Source organism: Pinus tabuliformis, chromosome X, assembly GCF_031772625.1.
Source record: "Pinus tabuliformis cultivar Carrire ecotype Pingquan chromosome X, CPIR1, whole genome shotgun sequence".
NCBI lineage: Eukaryota > Viridiplantae > Streptophyta > Pinopsida > Pinales > Pinaceae > Pinus > Pinus tabuliformis.
The window spans coordinates 897,630,194-897,651,399 of NC_142308.1; the positions used below are offsets into that span (position 1 = coordinate 897,630,194).

Consider the following 21,206-nt stretch of genomic DNA (forward strand, 5'->3'; position numbering starts at 1 on the left):
ATCTTTCTTTCTTTCTGTTTTTATAAGCTTGGCAGTACATTTCTATTCCATTTTCATAAAAAACAATAGGTGAGTTTTACATCCATGTCCATCAGGATCAAATGACCTCAACTAGCCCATTGGGAAACCAGGTTTGTTAGCCATCTAACTGCATTATAAGTTGTCCAACACATAAAAAGTCTGAGACTATCTAGCATCACTATATACGTTTGATTGTCTTTATTTTTCCTATTAGCTATGTAACTAAACATCAAAATTTGTAAAGCCATCACATTAACATCTCAAAATTAAAAAAATAACCATGTTGATTATCAAATTACTCATCAAATGAGTCTATGGGCGTCGGATCTTTAGCACTCGATCCCAGCAATTCGATCTGAGGGAGGTAGGGGATATACTTCTATATGTGAATGAGGCGAGCATTTTGTTGTTGGATCTGATGTTGGATGGGTAGAAATTCCCTATGTATTTCTTGCAAGTCTATTTCAGCCTTAGATGAGCCGTCATAGGAAGCCATCATTGCTTTTGCCACAATATTTTTCATTATCCAATATAAATATATTATCTATTGAAACTGGGTATACCGACCTTTAGAATGGCATGGGTCCTTGACTAGGGTCTGCTAATCATCCATGTCTAAATCAATATTCTCTACTTGTTGTTTTAAGTTTGACTCCCACCCAGAGATCAATTGTCAGACCTGTGGAGGAATGTTGCCCTGTTAAGCCTAAGCGACCTCTTGGATCAAGCCTGAAATATTGTGATGCCCTCTACCCCTAGTATGTCGTGGTTGGGACTGTCGACCCTGTTGTCTTGCTCCATTGTTCCATCTCCAGCCTTGGCCCCCCGGCCTGTGTTCCCACTGTGTGAGGAGGTTCATGCCATGGTACTAAACAACAATCCACACAAGTGCCCTTGAACCCGATACCTAAGTATCACCAACACTGTCACCCAGGATTCCATCTGAACTAGAGACCAGCTCGCAAAGAGACGACTTGGCGTGGTAGGCTTATGAAATAGGGAGGAGAGCAACCCTGTAACAGTAAGATAACATAATATAAAAGGGTAATAAGCAAAAAAACCCATGCAACCAAGTTTTTCTCACTAAGTTGACCTGATCTCGACGTAGCAAGCCACCAACAGTCACCCTTTGTTCACAGAGTCTCCTTGAGACAGGGGTTATGATCAAACCGAGGGAATTCCTCTTCAAATTGCCCCATGATAGTCTAGGCATATTGTTTAATACAGAGAGAACAACTTGAGGAAAAACCTTTCCATGAGAAACGCAGACCAAAACCTCATGTACATTTTGAGTATGCATAGACATTAACAACAGCATAATGCCATAAGAAACAGACAAACTATAGAGCTAGACCATCAAATTGCCAAAACAATACATACTTACCCCCCAAATTTCCAGGTAGTCTTCATGACTATCTCGTATCTCCATCTTAGAAACAACTATTTGAATAATTAAGAAGCAGTTGAACACAATGATAAGGGAGTGTTTAGGATGAACGAAAAGAACATACCCGCAACCATCGCTTGCAAACCGAGGAGCGTAGCCGGACTAGAGCAAACCGTTCGCGAACGTCCTTGAGATTTCAGAGAGGTGGCTTTCAGCTACACCAAACCCGACTGGATTCTTTGAACCATACCTGGGAGGCGTTCCTTCTATTCGAAACCTACGCCATATCTCAATTCCATTCTTATTCCTCGCCACCTTGTGCATGCACTGGGGTAAATGAGGGTCACCATATGGCCACCCTCCATTATGATTTACAATACCATGGCACGAATCCCACCATTGCCAGTTCACCAACACTCACCCCAATCAGGGGTAGAATATCTATTTTTTATCATTATAGTTTTTCTACATTATTGTTCATTTTATTTATATATATATATATATATATATATATATATATATATATATATATATATATATATATATATATATAATATCTAACACACACACACACACACATATATATATATATATATATATATTGAAATGAATAATATTAATTATAATAATATGATTTATTAATTAATTTTTTTATATAAGTCAAAGATCTTAGCTTCTATACAATTTGTTTCCCCAACTAAGTTGGTTCAAGTCTTAGGAGACATGTTTTAGTGTAATAGTGGCACCCAATCTTGGAATTGCAAGTTTAAGTTGTGTTGTCTATACAAGCTCAAGGAGATTCTAGTGGCACTAAATCAATTTATGCACCCAATTTTAATCTATTAAGTTTCATCTTGACCCTCAATCTATTAAACCTCTAGAAGATTCAAATCTTTTAAGGTGCAAACTTTTTTTTCTAATTTTGCACTCTAAATGGGGTTGCCTTGAAGAGATTCAATCCTTTTTCACACTTATAAATCTGGAATTAAAATGGATCTATAATAATTATAATTGTCAAATTTTTAACTTAATAAAATTATGGAGATTTTGAAATATTTTTTTTAATTTTCTGCAATACAAAAATAAATAATTATAATTAATCTCTTATCTTTTTAAAATTAAATATATCATATTAATTTTAATATAATTATCATTATAATAAAAAAAATTAATTCATTATTACAAAGGTTCAGTGTTGCCTTTCACTGGGTATTAGTTTGTCTTAGTTTGTCTTTGACCAAAAATTTATGACGCTTATCCATAGTATAACATTAAAATTCAATTTTTATTATTTTTATTATTATTTAAATTTATTTATATGTAAAGTGATTGGTTGAAATCTTATTATGGACTTAACTTTCATTTCTATTAGTCATTATTTTTTTGTTTTTAGTTTTATTTCTTTTTTATTAAACTTTTTTATTTTTGATATTATTTCTATTTTCATGAATCATTTAGGTCCGATAGAACAATGTTTGGTCTCAGTGGACGTTAACCACCATCATCATCATTATCATCATTATATTGAAAATATATTTTAATAAATTTAACTATAAACAATTATATATATTAATAAAAATAAAAAATAAACATATATGTATTAATATTAACAATATTATTATTTCTTAATTTTTGGTGATAACATTCAATAATATATTAATTTTTTTTATTTTTACGATGAAATTTTTGTTTTTATTATTTTTTTATTTAATTAAATTATATTTAAACTAAATCATAAGTACTAACTATTATATAACCTTTATTTTTATTAAATTTAAATATAAATACACAATTTAAATATGTTAATTATTATTTATTATTTAATAATCATAGTTTTCATAACCGATATAGGTTTGGAAGATAATTTTATTTTTAAAAAATCTTGAATGATAAAGTTTCTCATAAATGGGAAATATTAGGAGACACGTTTTGTTTCCCCAATAATTTAACGTTAATTTGTTTCCCCAATAATTTTGGTATTTTTCATTTTACATATTTTAAATATCAATGGTATAGAAAAGATAATAATAATTTATCCGCTTGAATAATCTTAAATTTAATGTTAATTTGTTTCTGGATGATTTTTGATATCACTCATTTTACATTTTTAAAATAGCAAGGTATAAAAAGAATAATAATAAAAAAATTAAAATTAATAAATTAATTATATATATAATTTGATAATATTTGTTATATAAAAAAATATATATATTTTTTATTTTTATTTTAATTAATTTTATTTATATTAAAAATATTATAATTTTTTTTTTTTAATTAATTTTATTTATATTAAAAATAGTATAATATTTAATAGTTATAGTGAATGGAATTAATTCTAAAATTATTTTATTATTGATTTCAATATTTATGTTGATGAGTGTGTTTATTTTAAAATAAATTTTTAAAATTTTAATTTAATTATCAATATTATTAAGTGGATGATTGTGATTTAACATATATAAAATGATAATAATTATTAGATAGATGATAACAATTTATTGAGATATTTAAAAATTAAAGGTTAAAATTCATCTCGAAGTTAATTATGTATTTTTTTCTTAATTTATATCATACTAATTAATTAAACAAAATGTCATAAAGCACATAATATTAAGCATGTGGTATTGATAAGCTATAATATTGATCTATGGTATTATAAAAAGAACTAATTACAAATTAAGAATTTCAATAATAAAATAAAGTGAATATCAATATTGTTATATGTTTTTTAAAATGTATGTATAACTATTATATTAATTCTTTTAATAATAGTAATAATAATTTAAAATAAAAATATTTAATCAATTATTATTATTTTTATTAAGAAATGTGAAATATATAATGAAGTGTTTTAATACTTATCTTATTTTGAACTCTTATCTACAGTACTATTAATTTAATATATTTATATAAATATATTTATGTAATAGTGATAAAATAAATACCATTATGTAATAGTGATAAAATAAATATCATTTAACTTCTAAAATTGTTTCCAAAATTCTTAGTTTTTTTTTCATTTGGTTATTTTAAATTTTTAACTTTTCTTTTCACAAATTATCACAAATTTTTGGGGTGCAATTTTTTTATCTAAAAAATTATTGGGGTGTAATTTTTTTTAATCTAAGAAATTATTAGGGTGTTATTTTTCTTAATCTAGGAAATATAAAATGTATAATAAAATTAGTGTTTTGATATGAATTGATTTTTATACTGTTAACATTTAATTTATATAACTATAAATTATTGGGGTGCAAATTTTTTTAATCTAAGAAATTATTGGGGTATAATCTTTTTTAATCTAAGAAATTATTGGGGTGTAATTTTTTTTAATCTAAGAAATTATTGGGGTGTAATTTTTTTTAATCAAAGAAATTATTGGGGTGCTATTTTTTTTAATCTAGGAAATATAAAATGTATAATAAAATTAGTGTTTTGATATGAATTGATTTTTATAGTGTCAACATTTAATTTATTTAATTTATATAACTAAACTGGTTATATTTATATATTTATAGAATCCTAAAAACTTCTCGGTTTACATTGTTATATTTTTCTCCCTCCAGTTATTCTAACTCCTCGCTTCACATATTAGCGCGGTGTTGTCACCGAGCTGCGCTATTTGAACGGGAACGCAACGAATACAAGCAGTGGCATGAATGACAGCAACGGTTAAGGAAAGCAAAAGACAATGAGAAGTTCTCAATCTTGAGAAAAATGGTATGATTTTATATCTTACATTTTCTCTGGAAAATTTCCCCAATTAAATAATGTTTGTGTTGTTATTCATATAATCTTTCTTCAATTGCAAGGCATATCATTTTCATCACGTACAGAATTCATCAAAAATCACTTTGATATAATGGTCATCTGTATCGCAATTAGTATCACCATCTCAAACTGATTTCTCCAGGATTTTACCCGTATTCATCATCATTAATTAATAAAAAAGAAATGAGCTTCCTGCCTCGATAGGAGATCTATGCATGTATCAAGTACACGAATGTCATTTCTGGTAGACAATCAATATTTAACTAGACGAGTATTAACAAAATTTTATCTTTTACCACATGGAAAATGCAGTACAACTGACAAGACTCCAAGTTAGTTTTACAATCTGATGTTCAATAAGGAAGTCATACCAGGCTGTCTCATGATTACAGAAGGTAAGCACAAATGCATGACACCACCTTGTAATATACATAATCATGATGCATTTTGAAAGAACTAGTTCATTCAGCCATTTTTGCTCAAAGAGTTCTACGAATTGCTTGAACATACCCTTACAGGACACCCGAGTGAGAAAATTTGTCAACATACCTTACAGGACAATTGAGTGAGAAAATTTGCCCGTACTTCAAAACTCTAATATGTAAAATCAGTGGTGTGGGGGTGCATTGTTCACCCCACAATTCCACAATAGAAGACATCTCAGTCATCATACTATTATCCCTTGAATGAGAAACTGTAAAACTTACAAACTACCGACCATCAATAATGCAAGCCTAGTGAGAGGCTTGTAGAGATGAGCAAGACAGCTAATGTTTCAATGGTGTCGTTCAATTTGTGCACAAAAAAATTCTGTGTAGAAGTTACAATACCGTCCCCATGAGGAGGCTGGAAGAGATAGCCTTCACCGCCCTTTCTTTGTCATCGTCGAAAAAGGAAACACAATTCAACATCAAGAATTGAGCAAATTACATGTTCCATCTGAACTTCAAGCACTTGGTACATTTTGTTTGTTGGCACCTTAGCTCACCGTTTTCTGTGTTGTTTGCTACCTCTAGATTTTCCATCGCTTTGATAAATCTGCGCATATGTTGGATATACTCGGGATAGAGCTCCAAATTGCAGTGGCCACCCCCTTTAATCCATAGAGGCTCATATTTTTCTTTGCTTAGCTCCCATAATCTTTTTCCATGGGACCAATCAACAACATCATCAGCTGTTCCCTGTGAGAGAAGTACAACGCTGTTAAGAGCTTCAATAATCAAGAAAAATCTGATATGTTGTCACTAAGCAATCTTCTCTCCCTCTCCACAAACAATGGAAATACCACAGTAAAAGTTGCTAAAAAATGCATTAAAACAAAATTTATTGGTTGCAAATAAGTCTAACACAAATAACAGAGGGCAGCAAGTCCATTACTCGTCTGAATTTAAGCTTTATTTTAGACATGAATTCAGTTCAGAATACACATTACAAGCATGCAATCATTGATCATTCTTAAACAGGCAAAACAAAACACCATAATCAAGCCATCACGGTAAACAAAGGCATTTCGATAAGGTCTCTATGAGCAACAGGGTCTTGAATGTATTATATTTGTCAATCCATAAGTAATTAAAATGATTCATACATCATCAAACCTTGACTAGTCATCTCACTGAACTTAAAGCAAGATTCAAAAAACCATTTAGCCATGAGCATTCAAGTTTTATTTACATAAACGAGTTGGGCCAGCAACACCAATCAAGGAAATTGAAATCATTCAGCAACACCAATCGCATCAAAATTTTCAATCACAAAGAATAGTAAAATACAATCTATTAGACTTAAACTTGGAGAACCTTAAGACCTTGAGTCCGGGGTCCATTAAGGGCATCAACAAGACCTTTGTAAACCTTTGTGAGTCTGAGATTCTTCATAAATCACTCACCCCAAAAGAGCAATTCATAATTAGAGTAACCACACTAATGGATATGGGGTTAAAATCATCTACACAACAGTTTTCCATGTTCAAGTGGAAGGAAGCTTACTCCATTTACATTTATAATGAACTCCATTCTATGCCCTTAGAGCAAACCATAATCTATTCTAGAAATTCCATCATATATCAAAGCTAACGCATACCATATTCTAAATATTTCATCAGCTAAAACATACATAAAATTTGTAAAAATATTTCATCGCATGTTAAAAGAAAACATATGATATCCTAAAAAAATCATCCCATTTTGGCAAATACTAAATTAAGCAAACTACCCTTAACGTTACCAATGGAGAACAAAATGAATAAATATCTATGTACTCTAAGGATGGTATAATGATTGCGTATTTTATAGTGTTGGTTGGAAACTTGGATTATTTTATTAAGCTTTATCACTTGGCTGAATAGAAATAAGACTATAACAGAAAGGGTTAGATAAAGGCAAAACTATTTTTTGGAAAAAATGCAATATAACAATTACAGAAGACATCAAAGCCAAAATTTGAAAATCAACATTGAAAATTAGGATAATTAAAAGAAAATGAATTGTAAATATGAATCTTACAAAGTAGGTTACTGAATATCATATGGAATTCTGAACTATAACTTAAAAACCCTCAATATTAGCAATGTGCATATTGTATAAACAAGATATGCACTCATATATTTGATGAAGTGGCAAGGGAAACCCAAGCCAAGCTCAACCAAGAGGAGTATTGTACCAAAAAAGGATAAATATATAAGTATAAAAAAACTAGTGCAAAGGTTGCAAGGTCAGTGTGACTGTCCCTGAAGAAGATTTGGTAGCTCTAGCTTTGTTGGGTCTTCCCAAGATCTGGCACAGTTATCAGGATTCCATGAATGGTAGAGACAAACTATCGAGTTGGGAGTGGTTATGGTCCGATCTAGTGCAAGAAGAAATAAGGCGGGACAGTCGAGATGTGACCTCATCCAAAGAAGAGGAAGAGGACCTTGCATTAGTCAGCAAAGGAAAGAAAGCCAAGGGAAAGAAGTCCCAAGGCGAGGAGGGCAAGAAGAAAGACTTGTCCAACATCAAGTGCTTTCACTGTCATGAATTCGGGCACTATGCCACGAAATGTCCACAGAAGAAGGCAACAAGAAGGAGCCTGCAGTAGCAACAGCAGGTGAAGCTCTAGCTTCATAATTCAAGCTTGATTTTACTCTCATTGCATGCATGGCAAGCACTGTAATGGGAAGCATGTGGTATCTCGACAACAGTGCCTCGTTCCATATGACAGGGAATAGAGATCTCTTCAGTGACTTGGAGGAGAAAGACCTCAAGCAGAACATTGAGTTTGGAGACAACAGGAGGTATAGCACGACCGGTATCGGTACAGTTACTTTTTAGAGGGAGTCTGGCTCCCCTCTCAGACTCAAGGATGTGATGTTTGTTCCAGGTCTAAAGAAGAATCTTGTTTTCATCACAGTGTTGGAAGACCGTGGCTACATTGTGATATTTAGCAAAGGAAAAGTTTTCCTTAGACACATCGCCATGGGACAGGTGAAGCAAATTGATGTATGCACTTGAGGTAGAAGATGCATGCAAAGCCTTGAGGAACAAGGTAAAGGTTAGAGACTTGGTGGTTGAGAAGGAACATAATTTACCTCTCAAAATAGAGCCTTAGAAGCAGCCTCAGTAAGTTGTGAAGTAGCCACAATTGGAGAAATAGAGAGGAGACAGAGTGGAAACATCCACTCAAACAGAGACCTCCAGTAGGGGGAATTTTGAGCTAAGTGAGCAGAGGGAGCACATGCAGCCATACCTCTAGATGTGAGGTGGAGCGATGTGAAGCAATAATCCCAAGAGTTGCAGAAATTTGGGCAAGGTCCATTGAGGTGTTTTTGTCTCATGGATCATTACTTAGCTACAGGGGGCCACAATATTTAGTAGCAGGAGGATCAATGTTAGTCAAATACTAAGGAGTGCAAAGTAGTGTTGACAGCAGAGCAGGAGGCTTAGTAGCAGAGTTAGCAGCAGCATTGTTTTCCCAATAGACAGTTGCAGATTGATTCAATGATAATTTCTATTTATTTTTTATTTTATTCTCAGTTGCAGATGTTGCAATAGCAACAGCAATAGTGAGAGGTGTTGCATACAATACATTCAAAAGGTGTTGGATCGGGGTAGATGTGAATCCCTTTCTTGTTGAAAGGGAGTGTTGAAAATGGCAATAAGAAAATCCTGATTTAATTTTCCCTTGAATTAAATTAAAAAATTGTAATTCCACATCACAAGACAACAAGAATGAGTTAACTAAGTTAATTTCACTTAGTTGGCTCAGTTAATTCGAGTTGAGGGCCTAACTTGAGTCATGTAGAGTGGTTCCTAAATTTTAGGAGCCTAGGTTGAGTTTAATTTGAGTTGTAATAATTTAATTCAGTTAAACTGAGTTAATGTCAGTTAAACTAGTTCCAACTGTTGGAGGAACTAGTAGGAGGTCTAGCAGTGGGGTGCAGCTTCAATGTTCAACCACTTAACTGATAAATCAGTGATAACTAACTCATGCATGCATGAAGTTTGATTTATCTAGTTGAAATTGGACTTCAAAGGCAGTGTACTATCAATTGTATAATTTTTCAAGTTGTACAAGTGGTGCATGCAGTTAGAGAAGGGCCTACAAGAATTGCGCAATTCTAATTAGGAATTTCCCTCATTAATAGGGGGCTAATTCCCAAGGAAAAAGTGCAAGGAAATAAGAGCTTAGCAGGTATCAAAATTGGTTAAGTACTGGCCAGAGTCAGCTTGTGAGGCAGTGAGATAGATTATACTAGTGCAAAGGTTGCGAGGACCTTGAGCAAGCATCATATTTCTTCTCTATTTTCTAACTAATGCAATACAGAAGGGGTTCTGAGCAACAAGCTTTCCCCTTAGATAAATCTCTAAGCATATGTGATTGAATCTTGTCTCATGTTTATGTTGTGATTTTTTTATCATTTAACTATTTCCATTGATGAGCAGAGTAGATTCAAGTCTTTTGTTTTAGCAAATAACATAAGTAATTTGAATCTACAAGGATTTTCTACAGTCAAGCCAACCTTTGTCTCTGTTGAGTAAAACCAAAACTAGCCATTTAATGGAGTAAAGGATGATTTGACCAAGCTTTGGCAATGTTGACTAAGCCAGCTACTTGCAAGCCTAGTGAAACTAAAAATGATCATCTCATGTTGGTTGAAGTCTTGGGAATTAAAAAACTTTGGCACTTATTTAGAAGTATGCCTTGTCAAATTCAAGTATTTGTTGTTCAAAAAAAAGCCTTTTGGAAACTTGGGAACAACTCGAGTCAATTTTCCAAAATCAGGCTTTCCAAACACTAACTTCTCGAACTCCCACCTTTTTTGAACCGTGTATAGATGCCATTGGAAGCAAATTAGTTCAAAATCCAAAGCAGACATTGTTTTTTCTTTTCTGAACCCAAGCCTCTCAAAGAAATCAATAGAATCCATCAGAGAGTATTTGGAAATCTTTCTAGCAAAGTCAAAATTAGCCAGTTGGCAAACAACATGGAAACCCTTGGCTTTCCACCTTCATAACCACTCCTTTGTAATTGCATTCATTGTAATTAATTCATGTAACTGAATCTTGTGCATGGCATGTATATACTATAAATACTTTGATCTAATAGAAGGGCAAGGATTTTTTGTTGGCTAAGATTTTGGATTCCATTATTGTTAGAATACTTTGTTGGTTTTGCTTTCTTGCTTTTCAACATATACATAGAAAGATATGTTGTTAGCACATTTTTATTGATATACAATACTTCTAGCATAACAATTGGAATCATAGTATTTGTGCTACAGTCCATGTATCCTCCTAGGCATACAGTTCAAAGAAATAGAAAAAAGAAAAAGAACTAGCCACCCCGACCAACCCACCAAGCAAAAACCGTAATCTCATCCTCATAAACACACCTCCTCCCTGTCTTGGCTCCCACACTTCTCATTGTGAGCAATTGGATCTAAAGCAGTCATTGTTTGTTCAAGCAGACTTTGACTTGATTCAAAATTGAGTCGGGATAGATTTTAATAGGGAATTGATATGCACTTTTTGTCTACCTATTTGCAACAATATTGAAGGAGAACCTATGGTTTGAAGAGGAAGAAGCCTTGCATAGAATATCCATAGGGAAAAACGCAAGAAACTATTGTATATGGATAACAATTTAGGATACATAAACTGAGTTGTCACTTAGGGCATATTTCTAGGAATGTTATAGGCTATTGAAAGGTGTCAACGGATTTAAACCATCATGATCAAAGGACAACGTTTCTTGAATACATTCAACAAAAGAAAGCTAACTTCAAATTCTTGGACTTGGCCAAATTGATCTGGTGACTCAGACTTCAGATTTAATTATAGTACACTGATTTTTGGTCTATAAAGACCATTTAGTGACTCAAGGCTTAAGTATTTTGTCTCGGAACATTAATTTTATGTATCCCACAACTTATAGTTTACCACCTTCTTGAAGTTTTACCTATTTGCACCCTTGCACGCAACAAATTCTAGATATTTGGTGTCTAATCATGTGGATTTACATTGATGTACATGAATTACAATTTTTTCCTAAAATTTGAAAATTCTATGTATTGTCTTTATTTGGTCGAGTCGTTTACCAAGTCAATGACCAAGTTTGATCCGAGCATAGACTGAGCTTTAATTTGGGCCAACAAAATTACAGTTTGAGTCCTAGTCCAGTAACTTAGTTTGAGAAAGAGAAAGCTAGAAAGCTAGACAGGAGTAATCCCATGTACTAATGAGTGCACTGGAATAGTTAACAAAAGGGGCAAGTAATAATAAGATCATAGAGGACACTTTGCACATGGATGAAGCTACGAAATTGATGGTTAATCAAGTTTGAGATGCATGAAGAGTAACCTAGACCAAATAAAGAACATGTTGAAAATATTGTTCGAAGATACAAGACAATTAGAAGCACGTCACGTCAAAGATCAACACATGTATTTGGGGTTAACCCTATACCTAAATGATCATGAATCACATAGTTACTTGAGTGATTACTCCATATCATTGGGCCAAATTGATTATGATCTCAGTCCAAGTCTGATAAATTTGTTTGAAAAAGAGAAGACTAAAGATGAGTAATCCCATGTACCAATCAATATCATGAAATAGCTAACAAGCGGGGCAAGTAATAAAAGATAATAGAACACTTTACACATGGATGAAACTATGAAGTTGATGGTTACTCAAGATTGGGCAATGACCCAAGATAATAAAAACATCACATCAAAGATTGACACATGTACTTAGTGGATAGCGTTTTACCTAGATAATCATGAATGGCATATGCACTTGCGTGATTATAATAATGGTGAGAACCACATTTTATAGTTTCTGAAGCTAGATTATCTAACCCTAAGCCTAACAATGGTAAGCTAATTAATGACCCACTAATGGTGTACAATAAATGACATTAATGACCATTATGTCAAGAGTAACCACTAAGGGTGAGTCATACATGATTTTAAAGACCACTAAAAGACCGCAAAGTCAAGCTTAATCACCATAACACCAACATCCCCCCCATGATTGACAAGGGATAAATAAGGGAAAGGTGAAAGAATCATGTATTTGACCATGTAAATGTAACATCCTAGCATACCAAAAGAGTAGATCAAAGTCTTGCTTCACGTCTTGATACTTGTCTAAAAGTTAAATTATTTTTTTGTATTCCAAAGGAACCCATCAGCCCACCTGACACATAACTACCAATAAACCTTTGGTGTCTACGGCTTGTACTCCTCTCCGTAAACTAGTTCACAACCGGGGGGATTTGAACCTTTGGATCCCACAGTTTTCTCATGACTCACATTACTTTGATCACCAATTGAGTTACACCCCCGGGACCAAAACATCGAATATTATCACTTTGAATTGGGACAACTTCTTCACTAAGCTAAGAAGCAAATCCCTACAAAGAATTAATCTCATCTTGAAGTCGAAACTTATCATTTGCGATAAATCAACTAAATCCCTACAAAGAATTAATCTCATCTTGAAGTCGAAACTTATCATTTGCGATAAATCAACTAACTCCTTTAGCGCTATATTAGCATTCTGGAAAGAAGTGACTTCATTACGAAGTTGAGCAATGGTATCCTTCTAATAGGCATGAATATCCTTCAAGAAAGCAAATTCACTACGAAGTTTATCAGTAGCAATCTACGAAGAACTGTCTTTTTACGACATTTTAAATAAATAAAAAGTCACATTCTTCAAAGTCAACCATCATGAAACAAAATATATGTATTCTGTAATCATCATATGTTGGGCAACAAGTGCAAAATGTCTGGGTAGGGAGCACAGGGTGAGAAATCTCCACAAATCACGTTCCAAAAGTATCCTTCCCCCCGGCCCCCCTGGTCAACGACTTTAGTAAAATATATATTCCCCCCTTAAAATTGTTCCATGTTAAAATAAAACTGGAAATCACATAGCAAGACAAGCTAGCATTTTCTTGGCTATGCATTTTGTGGAGAACAACCCAAGCTTGAAGGCACAATAGAGGGCAACAAAATTGTTACAAAGAGGCCACAAGTTACACCAAAATTTGTTAGAGGGAAGTGCAACCTAAAAAAGGGAGTGCAAAATATTTTTTGTTTCAGGGTTGTTGGAGTACAATCGTTGGATATTTGCCTAATATTAAGTGTTGATCGACAGAAGTATGCTCTAAATTTCATAAGAAAGTGAGAAAAAACATGATTTGATGTAACACCAACCAAAAAGAAGCTAACAAAGTCAAAAAATTTCTTTAAAAGTCATCCTGGGCTTGCTCAATAAAACATCTGAGAGCACAACTCTATCTCAATGGAAAAAAACATTAAACCAATAGACATCATCAAATGTCAAAGGCAGGCTCAGACCAAGCAAAGTGAGGCCAACCCAAACAACACATGATACAGAAGATGAGCTTGTTAAAAACAGTTACTATTGCAATCTGATCAAAATTATTTCTGGAAATTAAACTATAATAATATAGGAACCTTTCAACTGTTAATACTATGAACTTAGTGCCACTGGATGGCTGGTACAACTTATTTGACCAAGTTGAAATTGTGAATTAAATTCGTAGCAGCACCATCAACACGCTTTAATGCAAGCAATCCTAGATTAGAATGACAACAATATGACAAATGTTTATTGGAGTCATCTTGGACCCACTCGGTAGCTCACAGATTTGTACCTTGCAACTTTCTTCTTCATCACTGTTAGGGCTGAAGAGAGCCACACCTAAAAAGAAACATTCTCTAAAAGAGAACTAAATGCTAATGGTTACAGACAAATCGCATGCTTGCGCTCAATGAGTTCAGATCCACACACATCACATAGACTTGTACAATACCTCAAATCTGCAATTTTTTTTTAATTATGTGGATTTGAAACCAAGAACCATGTGAAATTCAACTGATCTCAATAAAAAGTCACGCATTGGCCCACATACGGTCTTCCATGCACAACTAAAGAGTCACCTTAATAGTTTTGAACACAGGCTCCATGCACCCTACAAAATCACAGGGCAGTAAAGCCTGCTTGGATGTCGTGTTGAAGATATGTGTTAGTTATTTGGGTACACAGATACCTGCTAAACACATTTTATCAATATTTGAGGTGACGTGATATGATGACCGAAGACAATTAGAAGCACATTCACATCACATCAAAAATTGACAAAAAGTGTTTAGCAGGTATCTGTGTACCCAAATAACTATGAATAGCACATACACTTGAGTGGTTACAAATATGGTGAGAACTACATTGTATAGGTGCTAGGGCTAGATTACCTAACCCTAAAAATGATTGTGGAGTATATAATGACCTGCTGATGAGTACAATAAATGGCATTATTGACCACTAAGACACAATTGACCACAACACTAACCACCAATGTGTGCAATTACCATCCACGGAGGATGAGCTATAAATGACTTTAATAACCACTAAGAGCCAAACATAACCACCATAACACCAAACTGAATCAAATTAAAAATAAAAAGAAAACAAGCAATCAAACACATTGAACGCCAGCAAAGTGAATTAGTGATCTCCCCTCCCTCTAAATGTTCATTTTTTTGTTAATAAACTCGGGAGAGCTTGATGCTCATTATGTTATATCTATAAACCAATTCCTAGCTCAACGATCAACCTTTGAAATCAATTAGGTTACCAATTACATAGCCACCATTTACATTTTGAGTATAAATAGTTGAAATCTTCCTGAGGCGATAAAGTAATTTACTACAGCTACAAGAGTAACAATAATATACAAATTTTAAATTTTGATGAAATAAAGTTTTAATTAGAAAAATATCAAATATATGTTGGTGTAACGCAGGATAATCAATAGATGTTAGCTTTACCTGTGGCTTGGAATCAGTTGTCCTTCACCTTGGTGCACTTCAACAAAGACAGAACTGCCTTGTACTCTGCAGCAGTGTCGATAAGGGGTAGCAGTGTTGTCATTAAGGCACATGTATGCTTTTACATGCATGAGCCATCTTTAGCAATTTATTTTTTGAGGTGTTTTTCAGTTGAGAAAAGTACACGCTTTCTGTATTTTAAAAGTGTTTTTTCATTTTCAGTTTAAGCGCAAATTTATTTTTAACAAAAGTATATTGCCTAGAGGCAATTCCAGATTTAGCCTACACTCTTCCTTATAGGAAACTTGGGCACATTATTCTAGGCAAGGATTGAATTAGGCTTTCATCTCTAATTTAGGTGCACCACTGGGATTGGTTAGTTTTGTAAACCTTAGTCGTTTCTTTGTCTATAACGGAAAGGCAAGGTAGGAGTGTGAGACAATTCAGTTTTGGATTCTTGCCTTATGATACATCTTTTGAATGATAGAGATTGATGTGTGAATAAGTGAGGTGTATATGCTCGTCATATTTTCCAATTTACTATTTTTATGCAAATTTAAGTAAATGCAGTTTGTTGTTTTGAGTTTTTCAAAAGCATTTAAAGTCTACACTTGTGAATACACAATTCCAGTTTAGAGCAGGCTGGTGTACTATTTTCTTTTTTTAGTTAATAAGAAAATAGAGATGTGTTTTTGAGTGCTGCAGATTCTACTGTTTGTTGTTCATATTTTTAGTGTGTTTGTAGATCTAGCATATAAACCAGCAATTTTGGGAGTTTTCTAGTTTACTGCTTCCTTGGGTTTTAGGTTGCAGGTTTGCTTACCATGAATTGAAAATTTTATCTTGGAATCAGAGCTGTTCTAAGATCATGTATGGATAGATTACTTGTTTGTGACAGGGAGTTGTCAGAGGATTTCAGCATATGTGCATGTGAGAGGCATAGAAACAGTTTACGAAATGAAACATCCTAGAAACATGACCCCTCAAAATTATGAAAATGGGGAATCTCTCTCTGTATATATATATAATGTGCTATTTTAGAAATAGCACATTATATTGAAACTTTTAAAGAAAGCATTATGAATAAATGAGCAAGAGCATTTAAATGACAAACAATGTTTCGCCATCGCTTATCTTGGGATCCTCATCATTAGTATCACCCTTTGCCTCTCTTCTAGACTTTTCCTCTACATCAACCAACACCATCCAAATTTGACAAAACTGCCTAATCCAAGCTTTAAAATATGATAGAAAAATCATAACATGCCTAATCAATGATTCTAGCTCAAGTGAAGGGTACATTTTTGTTAAGGCCATGAGAGAGAAGTTCACCAATCAACACGACCAACATTGGGGTACATAAAAGGTTTGCTGCTCTTGATTAAATGCCAATCATATACCCTCATACATGATAGAACCCAATGAAAATGCCACAATCCTGCTGATCTTGAAATCCTGAAAACTTTGAATTTTGAATGGGATATGAAATTGTACTTTCTCCTTATAAGTCCAATGAGGGTGGAACCACTCTCAAACATCCTAAAACAATTAATGGCAATGTTTGAAATTCAACCTAAAGGACAAAAAGGAAAGATAAAAGAAATGTAAAAGGATAACAAGGAAAGATAAAGGAGATGTCAAATTTTACTTGCCAATTTAATATTACCATTAATTACCAACTTTTTTGGTAAGTCAAAATAATCAGTATTTGGTGTTGGAAAATTGTACAGATGTTTGTATGACCCAAAAAAGCATTTCAAGGCTGTACCACATGCATTGCTGTGTTTCCTATGGAAGGGAACCTAGTACAGCCCAATACTAAATTTTTCAAGCAGCATAGCATTGAGACTTAAGATGGGTTTTGGGGTGAGATAACTAGGCTATTCTAATGACTGGAAGCTCATTTTTGCCCTGCGATACATGACTAACAACTAGGATAAGTTGCATATCTGATTTTTTTTGCGACTGATTTATCTGGTTTTAGCGTGTCCCAGGATCTACAGTGAGGACTTGTTTCAGTCTCCAAGAGTGTCAGATCTTGGAGGGCACGTCCAATTTTGTATCATGGAACAGCAAGTTGCAGAATCTATGGGAGAACCTTGACCTTTGAAGTTTCATGGAAGGAAAGCTGATTGCCCCTACCAATCCCACTCTATTGGCTGAGCATGATAAGAATACAGCTAAGGTGAAGAGAATTGTTCTTGATTCAGTGAAAGACCATTTGACCCCTCATGCTTGATGCCTTAATGACTCTGTACTAGAGTAGAAATGTTAGCTGGAAGATGCTACTGAAGAACAAGCCAACCGATACTCACATGAGTGACACAAAGACGGTGACCAACTATCTAATGAAGATTATTGAGTTGAGAGATCAGTGGGTTATTATCAAAATGAAGGTGGAGGATGAGGTGTTAGTACCTATAGCACTAAATAAGTTCCATGCATCCTGGGACATGTTTGTTCTAGGTGTTTGTGCTTGGGAGAAGCTTCCTACCTTTCAAAAGCATTGGGATAATTTTGTCCGGATGAATACCAAACTAGATTCTATCTCAACCAGAGTTGAAGAAATCAATAACTTACCACTTATCAGGAAAATGAGGATCGGAGGCAAGAAAGGAAGATCTGAGAGAGGTTAGAACTTAGAAGAGCAAGAAGGAAGAATCAAAATCTTCGGACCAGGGGAAGAAAGACTTGGGTCACATGTTAAGTGTTTCGAGTGCCACAATGGGCCACCATGCATATCAGTGCATTGTGAGGAAGAAAGCCAGCCAACAACAGAAGTAGTTTTCTGGGAGTGCATAAGCTTCCACTAGAGAGGATGAGTTAGCATCCATACTTGAGACAACTTTCTCCATGGTATAGTGAATCGACTAACACCATTGGTGTAGGATGAGATGTGGACAATGAAGCATCCAGAGACATGACCTCCAACAAGAAGACTTTCAACAGACTTCAAGAGCAAGTGGCAAACATTTTGATAGCTCCCAAGGGTAAGTTTCAAATGTTTAGAGAGAAGCTTGGTTATAGGTGGAAAACACCTTCCTCTCAAATAGGAAGTGTTAGCTTTACCTATTCTCAGGAGCAATTCTCCCTCACCTTGGTGCACTTCAGCAGTTCCAGATTTGCCTTGTATTACTCTGCAGTAATTGTTAGTTTTTGTAGCATCGGATGTGTTCTAGCCACAAAATTGGTGGAGAGACTAGAATGCATGAAATCTCCAAAACCCATAAATCTCTTCTTGAAATTCCACCTAGAGATGACTTAATTAGATTATTAACCTATTTTTTTATGTTTCCTAAGTCTAAACTTAGGAAAACTGATTAATTAATCAGAATTAATTAAGTCGAGGTGAGAATAGTCTAGAAACTCACACGGATCGACTTCAAGATGATCCTAGCCCCTGATTAAATTTTAATCTTGGTCGTTGGTGCTCCAACAAAAGATTATAAGAAGTCGATGGGTAGATGGAGAATACACCAGTGCATATACTTAGTGATCAAGGCAGTTCGATTTCCTAGTGGCAGGTAATTCAGCAGTAGATCGAGCCAGTGATCAAGTCGCAGGTGGCAGAGGGGCAGCACAGTAGATTTCTAGAGGAGTATCCAGTTCCATAGGAATTAGAAGAGAAGGTCGAAATTATTTTCCAGGAGGTTGAGCAGGGACTACACAAAGCCTCAATTTGAGCAGTTCGATTTAGCTGAGGGAAAGCTCGATCCGGCATCCAGAAGCCAAGAAAAGTTTCCAGACTACTGGAGAGTCACTTTCACCAACAGAGGCAGGCAGGACGGCTTGTTGTGAGGGTTTGTCAGCCATACATCGGGGATATGTGCAGAGGCAGAGCAGAAGGGTCTACGCTGAAGCTGGACAGCTCGCCTTTCAAAGGGAGTCAATTGTCAGAATTGCTTGGAGAGAGGGACATCAATCTTTGCTGGCATAAGTATAACTCTGAGCTAACATCAATCTTTTCCCTTTCAAGAGTAGTCTAACGATCTCCCTTTTCTTCTTATTATAAAAAAATACTTCTAAGTTGGTTACTAGCTCCACACATTCCCCTGAATATCCTAGCTACATAGTTGTTGGCAAATGTCCAATTGTTATTGATGGGTAAGGAGATGCATTTGTAATATGAACAGGGATCATAACGAGATGGTCATAATCTCCTTCTCCTTGAGGATTTGCATTTGTTTACTCTCCTCTTCCTTTTTCTTTAATTCCTCTTCCTTTCTAAGCCTTTTAGCCTCAACTTCTTCATTTTTCCTACTTTATTTAACTAATCTCCTTTGTTCTTCCATCTCAAACTCCATTTTAACTTTGGCTTCTTCCTCTAACCTTCGCATTTCTTGTTCAACTACCTCATCTACTTTTCTTTCTCTACTTCTGCTTTGGCATCTACATCAAATTTTCTCCTTCGCCCTTCTTCTTGTTTCTTTCTTTGTTCTTCCCATCTTTTGTGTTGTTGTATCCTATCTAAAGTCTCTTCATATGAAGTTTCCCTTCTCTTTACTTGTTTTTCTTCTCATTCCTCGAGAGCATAAGACCATGGATACCTAATCTCGTTAAAACGATCAAATACTACTTTCTCTAAATTATGTCTATGAAATGTTTATTCCCAAAAATTAAGCCTCTAATATAGTCTTCACCTCCATTCTAGTACACATGAAATTACTTAGATGATAGATTATGATCTCCAATGGGTAAGAAGGGCAAAGTTTCTTCTGATCCTCATTAAATAAAGCATTGAACCCATGCAAAATAGTTTTACAGGCTATTTCTCTAACAACTCGTCTATTAGGCACATACTTTGGCAAAAGATGTGGAGGCTTAATGGGCCCATAGATTCTCATGCATGTCTATTCAGCATTGATATCCCAATCCGATTGAACCTATTACTTTCATGGCTTCCTCCAATAGTTCAAGGACTATTCTATAGAATAACAATGAAAATACTGGAACAATGAAGTAATCTCATATCCTAGCATATTGTCATTTGTATTTGGGGTCCCATAAGTCCTAACAATAAACATGCACAAGGCTTTCAACTAGAGTCTAATTCCGCCTGAGTCCTGCAAAAGGATTGGGTGCACAAATGATATATATGGAATACGAAGCATATAGAATCCTTGAGGATCATCTTGAGAAGTATCTTTAACTTTGGTTATTGCATCTAACATTTTAATCAAAAAAGATGGATCCCAAACTAAAATTGATCCTTTATTGACTATCTCATGCATTAATGGGACACAAGCCACCTTGAAGTGAGAAGCATCTTTCCTCCATATAATCTACTAATCATGGTAGTGGCTGATTTGAAGGGTTCCTAAAGAATCTAAGTTGGGTAAAGTCCAGTATATCGGGTTCTCAAACCTCCATTGGCCTTACTAACTTCGTCCACCTAGTTAGTCATCAATGCTACCTCAAGGCTTACAAACTTGTAGCACTCTTCCAAAGTTTTTGCCTGAAAAGAAGCAATACAACTTCCCACTTATTAATTATGGTTATATTTTCCGAGTTGACATGGTCGATGATCCATTTGATCATCTTGGTACAGGGTAAAGTAGAGGCTCTAGCTACTACATTATGAATATGCAACCTTTGAATGTTCTCATATGCATACAAGTTTGGGTCTTCTTCATCTTTTGTAATGGTTATGGCTATAATAGTCTTTTGCGAGTATGATGTTATAGTTGA

At 34.4% G+C, this 21,206-nt stretch overlaps 1 protein-coding gene across 1 annotated transcript in view; it reads right to left on the reverse strand.

Moving 5' to 3' along the window:
• Positions 1-5,453: 5,453 nt before the first annotated feature.
• LOC149142578 (uncharacterized) overlaps positions 5,454-21,206 on the reverse strand; it is a 73,266-nt gene continuing 57,513 nt past the window's right edge. The window contains exon 5 of the mRNA XM_089446860.1: positions 5,454-6,360. Within this exon, the coding sequence (XP_089302986.1) occupies positions 6,106-6,360 (255 nt within the window). The 3' untranslated portion in view covers positions 5,454-6,105. The remainder of the gene's footprint in view (positions 6,361-21,206) is intronic.